Source organism: Anguilla anguilla, chromosome 1 (assembly GCF_013347855.1).
Source record: "Anguilla anguilla isolate fAngAng1 chromosome 1, fAngAng1.pri, whole genome shotgun sequence".
Lineage (NCBI taxonomy): Eukaryota > Metazoa > Chordata > Actinopteri > Anguilliformes > Anguillidae > Anguilla > Anguilla anguilla.
In genome coordinates this window covers 82,035,521-82,050,119 of record NC_049201.1, presented here as the reverse complement: position 1 = coordinate 82,050,119, position 14,599 = coordinate 82,035,521, and the positions used below count along the sequence as shown (strand labels likewise).

Below are 14,599 nucleotides of genomic sequence, written 5' to 3'. Positions count from 1 at the left end.
TTACATTGGACTGCTATTCCATTTTTGAGAAAATATTCATAACATACAGTATTTATATGGACTACCATAGAATAATGACTGTCTACTGCTGTTTTAAGAATACAGATACCAATCAATTTGATATTTATATAGCACCCAATTTGAAATAAAACATGCTTGGCTATATAATCAATCACAGTAGAATGCTTAACTTGACCTTCTCATGTGTCATACTTCAACAAAACAGTATGTCCCTTCTAAAAAAATAAAAAGGTTCCTCTCTATAGCATGGCTTAAGGATAAACCTGAATAAGTACTTTCTCGAAATAAACATTAGCATCTGAAACATACAAACTGACAGTCATAATAAACATGTATATTATTTTTTTTTTTTAAAACGATTTTCAAGTAATTATTAATGCTTCATCGTTTTGTCCCCCTGTTCTGCTTCATTGGATGAGTATTCTCACAGTATCCGGAAATGCCTCCACTTACTAAAAGCTACTATCACCCAAAAACTGGCTGCCCACAAATAGCTGTATCGGTGATATTAACATTACATTTGTAAAATAAATTAGTTGAAGAGAACTATTCTTGTGTACCCTGGTTTTGGGAACCGAGACTGAATTGTTAGTGGTTACCATCCGTAAATTACTTTTATTTAATTATCGAATTGCCCAGCTATGTTCATTTTTTTTTTAATTGTTATTTTTTAAAGAGTGGGTTGATTGGAAGAATCTGTACAAATGTTAACAACTGAACAGCTCTCTACAAGCTCATGCGCCCAATGATGTGTTTGCTCTCAAGTTTTTTTCAGAGAGCAGGAAAGAAGAAGTAGACGAGCAGTCGAGCTGATTCTGCACAGGAGTGAGCAGCTGCATCTTAGGCTGCAAAAACACGCTGCGGTTTTCACAACTTTTTTTTTTTTTTTTTTTTTTTTAACGCAGCAACATTAGAAAAATGGCGGGTTGCCCAAAGTAGATAAAAGGCCAAGCTTATGTTCAACAAATATAGGCGTTCGTTTAAGTCCGTTTTAATTATTCTACGATACACGTCGCACAATTGGCAACATTTTTTAAACACAATGTGTTGATTTTTCTTACATCTAAAGAACTTTTCTGTTTTCTGAAAGTCTTTGTTGCTTTTTTGGTGTGGAGGGAGCGGAAGTGTGTGCGGAAAGCCTGAGGTTTAGAGACAGGAAACCTGCAGAGTTCAGATAACGACACCTGACAAGCCCCTACCCTGCAGTTTACTATAAATTATTCTTAAAATAACTGCCCTGGACGCGAGACACTGGCGCGCGATGGTCGGAGCTGCCCACTGGGAAAAATGTTTTAATTGGTAACCGAATATTTCATAAATTGCCTTTGCCACTCCGTATAAATCTCAATTTAATCATCGTTAACCGTTCGCTTGTGGTTTTGAAACTTGTAAGCAGGTGTTTGGGTTTAGAGTGTAAATGTGGCCTTCTCGCGCGCTCTTTAGAAACAGTTTATGTGACTAAGACGGGTGGGGTTATGGAAGGATTGCTATGGTGTAACCTCTGCCAGTAAAAATCTTCATCTAATAATCTAATTTGAAAAAGACGACAGAAACATTTAGCGTTCTTAAAAAATATGCTGGTGGCTTGCTTATGGACAGAAAAAACAAATGGTTTATTCTGGAATTAAATTCTGTTTTCTACCATTTTATTTCCTTTAACAGTTAACACAGAACTACAGCCTTATGATTAAAAAGTAGCTTTAAGTAATAGGGCCTTTAATGCGTATCGTAGAACTAGGCCGAATCACAACTGAGACAGGCAATGACCAATGTATGTTTAAGAAAACAAAAACACTGATGTAGGCTACGTTAGGCCTACTGCATCACATCATAATGTATTTGCAATAACACATTTTCATGCGCATTCGTATGAAATTGGACGGGCGATTAAATAAATAGGCTACTGTTCAGTTCCAACAATTAGAAAGCATTCCTTACTAAGCTTCTGTTCCCCGAACATTGGTTGGAAAACAACTGCTCACGTGACAAGGAGTTCGACTGTAGCCTAACTAACTTTGCGAGGTTTAAAGTTAGAAAGTATACGACAAGGTATAGGCTACTTGTAAATCCGTTGGGAAAATACTCAGTATACTGAGGCGGATTTACATTTTGGGATTTTACAGACGCTCTGACCCACCGACACTCGTTTTTTCCTCTGGAGAAATTAATATTGTGCGAACAGAGGCAGCTCAACGTTATAGTCCTGTACTCCTGAAATTAACTGTTGACCGTTATCTTCACTTCATGGCTGATTTTAGACGTTCGCATTAAGAATAACACCGCAATGTCAATGAAGGCATACACTTAAAATAATAGGCTACACTTGTGCTATATAGGCCTCAACTTTGGTGGCAGGAAGATGCTAGTAAATATAATGTTTTCAGTGGTATTTGTAGTTACATTCTGTGACGATTTGTTGACTTCCTCTTTTAAAAAATAAGTTTTAAACCATTTGCAGGTACAGTTTCATTTTTTATTGTGCTCAATCTCCATGTTCGAGACAGCAAAACTAAGGAAGATGTCGGAGTGTGAAAGATACAGGTTATAGTCTTCAGTGCCCGGTACGTCATTGTCAAAAACATAAAATTGCGTAAAATATAAATTGCCTATAGGTTCTAAAATGGCGTGGTTGCATCGCCTACTCTCTAAAAAGAAGCAATGGACTATAGCTGCTAAATATGGATTAAATTTCAGCAGCATATTAAAGGAACGATTTTAAGGCAAACTACTGAAAGCAAAGTTGGATTATTATAGTTTCTGGAAATTGTCGTTTTGTACGTGCCACTGCAACGGAAAATAGGCCTGTTCAGTGTTAAATAAACTCTTACAGAGTTTATATGAGTCCACTATGGCCAGAGTGGACTCATATAAACTCTGTTTGAGTCAATTAAAACTGGACATTTTACTGTGCTGCAATTTGCCCAAAGGTTGAGGAAGGCCAATCTCATTGTCATTGAAGCAATGTTTTACTAATTCATTTTATAATTTTTAAATGTAAAAATAAAATGTTATATATGACTATATGACTATATATATATATATATATATATATATATATATATATGCACTCTCTCTTACGGCAAACAACGATAGCATGTATGTAATACGGGCTATCGGGTATGGTGTTACGCTCTCTCATTTGTTGGAAATAGACAAAATGCCTGCCAAACATGAAAAATGTAATTTAGTCTATATTATTTCAAATTATGACAAGTCTACATATTTAAATCTTTAAAGTTAAGTGCTATCTAAATCTTTATTTTTAAAAATCACAGGTACCGGTCATCTCGCAGAATTCAGTCTTCCAGCTTTTTGGAAAGGAGTCCTTCTTGTATCCAATAGCTTGAAGGCTCGAGAGCCACCTGCGTCGAGCGCGCCAATGCATTCCGAACACAACTTTTTTTATTTGTTTTTTTTTAAATCTGATATTCTTGATAATTCGTTTTTTAGTTTTTTAAAAAAACAAAAAAACAATTGCATTTTTATACTGATTATTATAACATATCAATATTTCTTCATGTCAGTTTTTTTGAGATGACCAAATTTGTTAAAACCAAAAACTGGAGCGCCAAAAAATAAAACAAATGGAAATCAGGGTTTTAACGTCCCCTTCTGTTCTGGACGCCATTTAGTTTTATCTGACTCTAAATGTTGTAGTGGTTTCTTGTGTTATTAAAGAGCCGACATACAACCACGAACGGGAAGGAAGAGGAAATTTTGTACAAGAAGGAAAGAGTGGGGACCTCGCATCACCGCGTCGTCTCTCTCACTCTACAGAAAGAGACCTGCTAACCGACTCAGTGGGTGGCTGCGCGCAACTCATTTTCAGAAACAACATGAAAACAGCAGAACTAGATCAACCGCCTACCTTAATCGTACAATCCATTGCAGCTGACGCTCAGTCTGTGAAGCTCATGTATTATAGGTTTTATCGAGCACTTTGTAAACTAATTTGCTTTGTTGCCCTGTCGTAATCGCATCGACTCCAATGCACAGGCGCGTTTATGCCTCGGCTCAAACCATTGCAGCAACAATTTTCACTTTGACCATAACCGGATGACGATTTTTTTCGCTCTCTCTCTCTTTTCTAAAATTGGGAAGTGAAGTCACACTAAGCATTAAAGCTTGTTCCCTATTGGTGAAACAAAAACATTTTTTAAATTTCTTAGAAAATTACGCGTTTTTTTTTTCTTATGATAGATTTAAACGGCAGATTGGTGGGACTACTTTTAGAGAGTTTTTATGCTCTGTCCCTGCATACAAACTTATTTTTTAAGTACGTTAGGTACTATTTCTGCTTCCAGAATAAAGTTGCTATTATATTTTTTTGTGTTTTGGCATTTCACTTACCTTCATATTTGAATGTTTGGACTGTTAATTGATTCATACAAACATTACAAAAAAGGAATTAATTTTATGGACAGTATGCAAAAAGTTGTGTAAGTCGCTCTGGATAAGAGCGTCTGATAAATACCTCTAATGCAAATGTCTGTAGTGCGGTAGATATGCATTATCAATTTTATTTTGATGTTTTTACAGCCTGGAATTTTTAATTTCGTGCAATTCACATATTTGTGTTAAGATGGTGGACTTTTGGGCTCAAGTCATACTTTATATATTAAAATATGAGCGTTTCAGCCTTGCAATTTTGCAGTATTGCTAAATGTTGTTTACTAACTCAACAACATGGCAAGCCTATGGCGATCAATGATGGCAATAGTGAACGCACTCTTGCCGTTTTCCTGTTGCCTGTCTAAATATGACCCCGGAAATGGCACTTCAAGCTCAAAATTTCGGACCACAAAACCTGCACGCAGCGATATCGCCCCCCCCCCCCGACCCCCCATTAAATGGTGTCCATTAATACACTTCAAAACACAAGCGGACACGACGTCATTCTTGATTGCTACTTTAGCCGACTCGACCAAATCACCATCTATCGACGAGTTGTAAAAGTGCATCTTTCATCTCCTGCATGTAACCTGTCATCCTTAGACCGTCTTAAATGTTTCTGTTGGATGGCCTATATACTGTAAATGTGCATGTAAACATCAACAACACAGAGCCTTCTTTTGAGCAAAATTTAGTTGCTGTACGAAACGTATTGCTTTATGACCAATTTAGGCATATAGTATCTCTGATTTGGGCACTTAAAAGCAAGAAAATTAGCATTTTAAAAATGCTTAAAATTTTTTTTTTTTTTTTTTACCATTTTTATTTTTACGTGACAGACTCGACGATCGTGTTGATTTTGATCTAATTTCATAATTGATCACTTGTATTAAGTGTAAGTCCAAACGTATTTAGTTTTCAGTTCTGTTATTCCGCATGTTTATTAATATATTAGTTTAAATTAGGTCAACCTTTTCGTATTGGTCTGTGGGTATACAGATATGTCTACATGGATGGTAGGCAGACAATGTCAGAGCGGAATTTTAATTTGTCTGTCCGACGCTCTTTTCTGTTCATTAATTTAAAAAAAAAAAAAAAAAAAGATAATCAATCATTGCCCTTGAGTCGTCGATCAGGTGCTTATGTAACCTGAGTCTGGTTGTGTCCTTGTCTGGATACTGGGGGGGGGGGGGCGGTCTCAATCACGACTCGTGTCTCCAGCACCGTGAGCTCAAGCTGGCCACTCACTTTTCCAGATGTGATTTTTTTTTCTGCTGAGAGAGAAAACGGCCACGCGGCCACGACTGTTTGTTTTTACAGCGTCCTTGCAGTGGTCTTATCTACTCTCGCCACGCACGCCGTGATTTCAGAGTTTTTACTTACCTCTTTACTGGCCATTGTTTAGTTTAATGGGTCCCAAGAGTTTTTTTTTTTTACTTAGAGATATGCACAATGTGTCAGACTTTAAACAACTCGTGCAGCCAACTTTACAAATATTTTTAACAAAAAATAATTTAGTAACCATGGTGTAATATTTATGATTTTCTATGATTCATGCGTTTAGCCTATATATATATATATATATATATATAGTTTGTGGCGTGCGTTCGTTGCGTGTATGTGTGTATGAACACAAAAATCTCTAAAATTGTCAATTTTCACAAACGCATTTTAAAATGTTGCCTATTTACATAGAGTTCATTCACAATTTACATTTATAATAAAATTTCGTTTTTTCCAAGCACAATAGAAAAAGTGTAGAAGCATTAGATTCGCTTTCAGATTTTTCCACTGTTTAACAAGTAAATTGACTAATTTGATCGCTCATTTTCATATCAATTCCCAAAATACCCGAGTGCCTGAATGTGTTCATATCTTCAAATCGTGCTAATTATCATTATGTTTTGTTTTTAATGGCGATACCCTGAATGATGCAAGGCGATTTCGTTGTCCTCTGTTTATTGTCCGCACTTCATATGTGCAAAACATTGGCTATATATACTATTAGGCAATGTCACAGCCTATGAAGAGATGTTAATATATAGTCTATCAGATAATCCGATTATTCCGATCCAGTGGCTATTTATTATCTTATCTGATTGAGGAGCGTTCAGGCGCCTAAAGATACGGTTACCAGATTGCAATCCATGATGGGAAAACGTATCTACTAAACTCTACAAACATGGTGCACATAGACTGCATGCTAAAAATGCCTAGTTAAACGGAGGTTATTTTAAACAGAACTGTAGGGCTAACCAGATATATTGGACACAACATCATCGGGTTGGGTGGCAATCTTGTTCAGAAGACCTCATCAGATTTTTTTTGGGGGGGAAATATAGCCTACCAACATCTCAACTTTTTCCTGCAGCAATATAATCGTGACTGCCATTTCTGTCGTTAGTGTTACTATTGTTTGTAATAATTATTCGTCTATTATTACTGCGACTCAAAATTGTCGAAGTAGCCACCGCTATTTTTTGGCAGGCCTAGTTGCAGATTAGGCCTTACTGTTACTTTTATTTGGCCCAGTTGTAGAATTATTAGTGATGCCTAAACTAAGTAGTCAGAGGACTAGTGATGTTATTTTCGTTTTCATAAGTGTTGTGTGTGCCTTGATTTACAGAATGGTTCATTGACATCATTGGATTTCTTTGAATGGACGAGGTCTGGGTGGCTCCCTAGACTGTCGTGGCCTCGATGTGACGTCACAGACTGCTAGACCCTCTGTTTTTGGCGAGGGGAGTCACGAAGCGGAGGGCATTCCTTAGCGCTCCATCGGGCCACGCCCTTCACGCGCAGCCTTTTTATAACTGTCGCGTCCTGCAGGGAAAGAGACGGCATCCTTCTACCTCAGAACACAGAACTGCAACCCACCAGTTACTTCCTGAGGACTATTGAAATTATACGATCAACTCAAACTAACGGAAGGTAAATTATAAGTAAGGTATTATGTCACGTGCCTGCTTCGTTTATTGTTTTATTTTCTTAGTCGTGCATTTTGTAGTTTTCGGAAATCAATATTCTCACTACGCCGGATCGGGATATTATATATTTTCGATTACTGTGTACAGCTGGTGAAACCACCTGCGACCCCGGTGGATTCGGTTTTACACGGGCACACTTTGAGTAGTACAGGTTATAATTTAGAAATCTTATATTACAGGGCTGTGTCCCTATCCTACCTCGTCCAAAGTTCTGGTATGAATTGTTGGTGATGCGTATTGCGGCTATTGACAAAGGTATCAGGTGAAATACGACGTGTTTAGAAAAATAATTGTTAGTTATTCGTGCGCAATGTTGGATTTGCATAGATGTAAGGTAATGTAACGATGACAATAGTCAACACTTGAATTCTTCAGAAACCATAACAACAACTAAAAAGGGTCGATTATGCTGTTGAAGTAAAATGAGACTTCGTGGTGTAGTACTGTATAATGATTCAGATTAACACAAATACGACAGCAATAGCCTACTTTTCAGAAATGTTATATAACTGTTTATGTTAAACTCTATACTTCATTGTTTTTTTTTTGTCTTGTGTTGTTCAAACATCACGTTGAAATATGATAACAACATTTATTTACCAAATCTAAGCACATTTTCAGAAAAAACACCAACCAAAGTATCAGGAAAATTGTCCATGCTCTTACACTCTCATACCTTCTTTGTGTTGTTTTACAGATGGAAATGTATCAATCTGGTTATTATATTGAGGACTTCAGAACACAGGAAGTCCCGGCTGGATTTGACTTTGGATCATATGGTAATGAGATGATTTTATTCAACTTGAATGTTGCTGCTACCATTACTACCTATATACTAGCATCATTCATTAACTCCAGTATTTTTAACGCTTCTTATAATGCTTCTGCTACAGTTACTATTTAGGGGAAGAGTCAGGTTTTAATGCTTTTTTTCCTGTAACATTTTCCTCAGTTTTCTGTGCAAAACATTTCCTCTGTCCTTCAAACCTTCAGCCAGGGCTGCAATAGTTTATAATTTTCCAAAGGTGGACCTTGACTATCCAAAGCTGTGTGCTGTCGGAACTGTGGGCCTTGTCAGGAAATGGCTGTGTTGCAGAGTTTGAAATATTTCTTTTAAAATGAAGGGATGGGTGGGGGGTGGTTGCAGTCAGGTTAGAGACACTCTCTCTCTCACTCCCCTCCTCTCTCTCTCTCTCTCTTTTCCTAATCCTTTCCTCCAGACTTCCGCCTCCAACAGATTGAGAGCACCCCCCCCCCACCCCAACCCCCTTCCCCACATCACCACTCTGTCACACGCCTAATGCATTCATTTCCTCCCCAGACCTCCCTGTTTCTCCCCTTTTTCTGGGGACGAGCTGGAGAGAGAGAGAGAGAGAGAGACAGAGAGAGACAGCAAGAGAGAGAGGGGGGAGAGAGAGACGGAGAGAGAGAGTGAGAGAGAAGGAGAGAGAGCGAGAGAGAAGGAGAGAGAAAGAGAGAGACAGAGAGAGAAGGGGGGAGAGAGAGAGACGGAGAGAGACAGCGAGAAAGAGAGGGGGGAGAGAGAGAGACGGAGAGGGAGAGAGAAAGCGAGCCAATTTCTGGTGCAAAGCCGTAGTTGTAGCTGCAGCAACGATGGGCCCCGTAGTCATTCTCGTAGTCATCATGAAGGAGCGTTTAGTAATCAGATTGGTCATTGCCCTCTGCTCAGCTCCCACGCTTGGTGAGGAAGCAGAAGCAGTGGCCCATTGCCCTGCAGCAAGTCAAAACACTGCAGTATACTGTAAACATGTGGGAACAGAATAATGATAAATATATTTGACGGCAATGGATTTTAAAAAAATTGAAACAATGCAATATATGAACAAGTGGCATTAATGTGCACATTTACCCATATATTGTGCATTGTTGCAGTAAGCAATTAGTATATTTTATTTGAATATATTTCAATAAATTTGCAAAAGGGTTGAATTTTTATTTGACCCCCCCCCCTTTTTTTCCTCTTGTTATCTGCCAGCAATTTGATTTCCCGCTGTGTCCTGTCTCTTCCCCTAGACTTCAGTGGTGAAGACTTATCTTTCCTATCAGATAGCAGTGGATCAGGGCAACAGATGTACACAGAGGCTTATGGGGACCACCACAAAGATATTCAACTCTATGGCTCCAAAGGTATACGGCATATTGCCTATATCCGCCCCCCCCCCCCCCAAGAGGTGTTGGCATAGCACACTAACATTTGCATATCCCTCTTTTCAAACTTTCGCATTCAACTGCAACGTGCCACAACTTCATTATCTGAGACTAAAACCTTTCCACCCATTTTTTAAAATTATTTAATAAAATAAGGTCGTGACATTTTGGATTTCTAATTTTGCCTGCGGGGGCTGTGGAGCAGATTACTATTACACAGGTGTGTGCCTGCACTTCCTAACGCCAGCGTTCCTTTCTCTCAGGGAGCCCCAGTGGCGCTGGACTGTTCAACCTGGATGCGTATCATGAGTTCAACGGCTGGACAGTCTACGCCAACGGTGAGCTTTCACTTCGCCCAATCAAGCTTACCTTGCGCTCTCAAAACAGACGTGTTAAAGACAACGCATAAACGTGCCGTTTTTTAACACACTGCCATGTCTAGTTAAGGACAGGTACGTTTTGTGTTACTTTCAACACAAAAAAAGTTTTAAAAAGTTAACGAAGTTTAAAAAAAGTCTCCCTTCATAACACATAAATTGTACTACACACAAGTAGTAACTTTGAGGGGGGGGGGGGGGGGGGGGGGGGGGGGATGTGCTGAAATTACCACAAAAGTAGTATGCTAACACAAAAGTGTGTTAGATATTAACGCATCCGTTTCGAGAGTGCAGTTCCCGGCCTACATTTGGACTGGCCAGCGCGGCCTGAGTAACACAGTTCGATCATCAATCACGGCCGTCTCTTCCTGCTCTGAACTGCAGGCGCTTCCGGCGTCGACGAGTCGCAAATGGGGTTCCAGGAGTCGTCGCAGACGTACCAGGACCTGCTGCCGTCCTGTCCCCAGACTCAGAGCCGGCAGTTCAGCCCAGTGCCGGTGGACAACCTCAGCCCGCAGGGTGTGGCCTCCAACACTCTGGACCAGCTGGGTAAGAGAGACGAACGGGAGCGATGGGAGGAGGGCGTGCGTAAAAGCTCCATGTGAAATCGAATTTGTTTTTTTTTGTTTTTTTACGTATCGTAACTTTTGTGCGCTGACGGAAACACTCTGGCCGGTGCTGTCTTATAAAAAGCTATTTTAAATCTCAATGAGACTTTTCTGGCTGAATAAATGAATAAATAAATAAAAATAAGTGTTAGAAAAATAAGCGTTGGACTGAGGTATGTGTTGAATAGTCGTCGTGTGATCACGTGACCTTCGTAGACATGGGAGATTCTCGTGAGGCAAAACGCTCCTTTCTTTTTGTCGCTGGGATTTTAAAAACATGGTTTTCAATAAAGCATTTAACGATCATATAACACAATATAACAAAGAAACGGTTTTGAGAGAAAAATGGCCACTTTGTGTTCCTAATGTTCTTTAAATACCGTTTCGTTGCCTCGTGTCCTCATTTTCATTCTTAGTTTATATACATATTATGACTTCTGATTTTTTTCATTCGTCTTGGACAATACCATGTATATGTGCTACCCAGTGATAACAGCGAGCATACCGTGAACATGACATCATTTTAGGAGACAAAGTGTCCTAAATCCTTATGCATTGCACAGGTGATGCTGATCGCACCTACGTGCACCAGAACGGGAAGCTTTTTGAAAGCGGGGGCCAGAATGTGACCCTGCCCTTCTGGTCCGACTACCCATCTCCCGGATACTGCCCGCCCATTCAGAACCACCCGGTCTCCTGCTCCTCCTCACCTACCGCTCAGCCCTCTGACCAATACTGCCCCCGTGTGGCCAAACGCAGGAGCGCACATCCTCAGAAATCGGAGACGGAGGGCGAGCACTCTGGAATGTCGGCGTACACAGGTGAGAGGGCCACATTTTCATCTAAATCCAGAAGCGCTGCTTCCTCTTCCTCTAGAAAGGACTTTCTAATTGGCACACAATTTCTTTGCCATTATTACACCTCACTGTAAATGGTAAAAAACATAACAAGAAATTGTTGCCCAATGTGGTTCACAGAAAAATGATGATAATTTAAGTCACAACAACACAGTAAAAAATGAAGAGCAGTTGATAAATGTTATGAAGATAAAATAAGAGATTTTAAAACAAAAATGGAAAGAAAATGAATCACAATCCACAATAAAAATGCTCATTACCCAGCCATGTATTATATCTTTATTTGTAAAGGATTACATTAATATAATCAACATTTTATTATAAGCACAATATGATAATTAATACAGAAAGTTAATACAGAAATATAAGTAGAATGGGAAATACAAAGATTTTCTGAAAAGCCTTTTGGGATATTTTCTAAAAACTTCATCAAATCATTGGTGACAAACATTTTAGAGACCAAGATGAATAGTCTGGCGGCATAACAACTGAAGGCAGTTTCTGAATGTCATTTGGAAAACTAGGCAGTTAGCAGACAGTCTTATGCAGAATAACTTACGTAAGTAAGTAACAAATTCCATTTTTGCACTAGTGTGGAGAATGTGTGACGTCTGGCAAAGTCTCACCTATCTCTGTCTCTCTACCTCCCTCTCCCTCCCTCTATCCCTGCCTCCCTCTATTCCTCCCTCTCTCTCTCCCTCCCTCTTTCCCTCTCTCCCCCCTCCCTCCCTCTCTCCCTCTCTCTCTCCCCCCCTCTCCCTCCCTCTCCCTCTCTCCCCCCCTCTCCCTCCCTCCCTCTCTCCAGGCTCGGGGCCCATCCAGCTGTGGCAGTTCCTGCTGGAGCTGCTCCTGGACTCCGCGTGCCGCTCCTTCATCTGCTGGACGGGAGACGGCTGGGAATTCAAGATGTCCGACCCCACTGAGGTGAGACCGTCAGCATCACCCCGCCCCCCAATCAATCCCTCCCCCCCCCCCCCCCCCCCCCCCCTCCCCCACGCCCCCCCCACCATCCCACCATCTCTTTTCAGGCTCTGTGCGTTAATGGTACCGCGGGCCTACATGCGCTTAAACAGGAGTGTGACGACACATCAATCCGGATCGACGCGTTGGTTCAAAGGGCAGCAATTTTAGAGTGTTGGGTTTTACAGTGTGGGGTTTTAGAGTGTTGGGTTTTAGAGTGTGGGGTTTCAGAGTGTGGGGTTTTAGAGTGTGTGGTTTCAGAGTGTGGGGTTTTAGAGTGTGGGGTTCTGGAGTGTTGGGTTTTAGAGTGTGGGGTTTCAGAGTGTGGGGTTTTAGAGTGTGGGGTTCTGGAGTGTGGGGTTTTACAGTGTTGGGTTTTAGAGTGTGGGGTTTCAGAGTGTCGGGTTTTAGAGTGTCGGGTTTTAGAGTGTGGGGTTTTAGAGTGTGGGGTTTCAGAGTGTGGGGTTTCAGAGTGTCGGGTTTTAGAGTGTTGGGTTTTAGAGTGTGGGGTTTTAGAGTGTGGGGTTTCAGAGTGTCGGGTTTTAGAGTGTTGGGTTTTAGAGTGTGGGGTTTTACAGTGTTGGGTTTTAGAGTGTGGGGTTTTAGAGTGTGGGGTTTCAGAGTGTTGGGTTTTAGAGTGTGGGGTTTCAGAGTGTCGGGTTTTAGAGTGTTGGGTTTTAGAGTGTGGGGTTTTAGAGTGTGGGGTTTCAGAGTGTCGGGTTTTAGAGTGTTGGATTTTAGAGTGTCGGGTTTTAGAGTGTTGGGTTTTAGAGTGTGGGGTTTTAGAGTGTTGGGTTTTTGAGTGTGGGGTTTCAGAGTGTGGGGTTTTAGAGTCGCCAGGTGCAGCTCGTCACGTGGCGTTGCATGGCGACCCTGGCCTGAACGGGGCTCGACCCCTTCCTGTGTTCTGCGCCCCGTCTCCCAGGTGGCCAAGCGGTGGGGGCAGTGCAAGAACAAGCCCAAGATGAACTACGAGAAGCTGAGCCGCGGCCTGCGCTACTACTACCACAAGAACATCATCCACAAGACGGCGGGCAAGCGCTACGTCTACCGCTTCGTCTGCGACGTGCAGAGCATGCTGGGTAAAACCGCGGGGGAGGTGCTGGCCAGCCTCAACGTTCTGCCCGCGGGCGCGGAGCCCCCGCCCCGGTACCTGCAGCCCCCCGCCCCGACGACGGCGACGGCGGCGGCGTCCGAAGACAAGGCGGACGGGTGGCTGTCGCAGTGAGCGGGAAAAATTCGGCGGAACTCTGATCCTCCGGGTCCCGTGAGCTGACGCGTTTCCGTCCGAGTCGAGCGGCCTCACGGAAAAAAACACCTCGCCGAGCCACAGCTGTAACCCCGTCGCGCTTCTTACGGGTCTTTCCGATCAGAGGGGGTGACTTTTCGACCGTGTGAAACCAGACCTGTGCCACTGCCGGCCGTCTGTGTTGCTGCGGACAAAAAAAAATATATATATTTGCGTCGGCCAAGCGGTTGCACGTCTGGACTCCAGTAACAGGTCAATTCACCCGGTATCAAAAAATCTTTAAACTTTTCTTGTACAGGTTTGGGATTGAGGAGGACATGAGAATTTCTTCAAAAAAAAATGGTGTTGTTCTGGTACTAAGGAGTATGAAAGTCAGTTAGCACCATTTTAGGTTTAATTCAAGTCGATCCTTCAATTTTGGAACCACTCGTCTCTTGGTTTATTGAAGTTGCAGATTACCTGTGGTATGACAGTGGTTTGTCAGACCCATAAACCAACATTTAATCTAAAAATACCAAATTAATTCACCGGTGTTATTATTCATGTTCTATCATACCAGCATCTCAGTTAAACCGCCCGGTTTATACAGCTACAGGTGGAGGGTACCTATATTTTCTTGTCTTTACTGTCACTTACTTTTAAACTCTTTAAAGAAAAAAACAACTGGGTGGTATTTTTCTTGTGCTTACACAAGACGGTCCTGTTTAACTCTTGATTTGTATTTCCTTTACGTATAGCTATAATTGTGCAGGAAAGAAATACCTGCGGGGTTTTTAGAGTACCTTACTTGTCAGCTTCGATGATTTTTGTGATCTACCTCTTCTCTGTGTGTCGACAGCGTTGCGTTGAAATGTCCAACGCAACAGTAGCTCGCAAATGTGTAGCACGACTTGTCCAACTTTCTACGTGTCCATTTAGAAGTAATCTACCACCATGCGTAGTCAAAACATGTAAATAAATTGTATATAATTGAAAATAA

At 41.2% G+C, this 14,599-nt stretch overlaps 2 protein-coding genes across 5 annotated transcripts in view; one reads left to right on the top strand and one right to left on the bottom strand.

Annotated features, from left to right (window-relative positions):
• The window catches only part of fli1rs (Fli-1 proto-oncogene, ETS transcription factor-related sequence), a 22,216-nt gene extending 18,149 nt beyond the window's left edge, over nt 1-4,067 (bottom strand). The window contains exon 1 of one of the 3 annotated variants that reach the window (XM_035380341.1): nt 3,890-4,067. In XM_035380341.1, the coding sequence (XP_035236232.1) occupies nt 3,890-3,907 (18 nt within the window). In that variant the 5' untranslated portion in view covers nt 3,908-4,067. Of the gene's footprint in view, nt 1-3,300; nt 3,757-3,889 lie in introns of those variants that run through there. The other 2 variants (XM_035380360.1, XM_035380350.1) reach the window with 2 other exon arrangements.
• On the top strand, nt 1,275-14,599 carry etsrp (ETS1-related protein). 2 transcript variants are annotated; one of them, XM_035380376.1, is made up of 9 exons: nt 1,275-1,320; nt 7,040-7,344; nt 8,098-8,179; nt 9,435-9,548; nt 9,833-9,907; nt 10,331-10,495; nt 11,118-11,375; nt 12,217-12,335; nt 13,297-14,599. In XM_035380376.1, the coding sequence occupies exons 3-9, from the start codon at nt 8,098-8,100 to the stop codon at nt 13,597-13,599; spliced, it is 1,116 nt and encodes a 371-aa protein (XP_035236267.1). In that variant the 5' UTR covers nt 1,275-1,320; nt 7,040-7,344; the 3' UTR covers nt 13,600-14,599. The 2 variants fall into 2 exon arrangements, with proteins under 2 accessions (XP_035236267.1, XP_035236276.1); XM_035380385.1 differs by lacking the exon at nt 9,435-9,548 and having other exon boundaries at nt 1,277-1,320.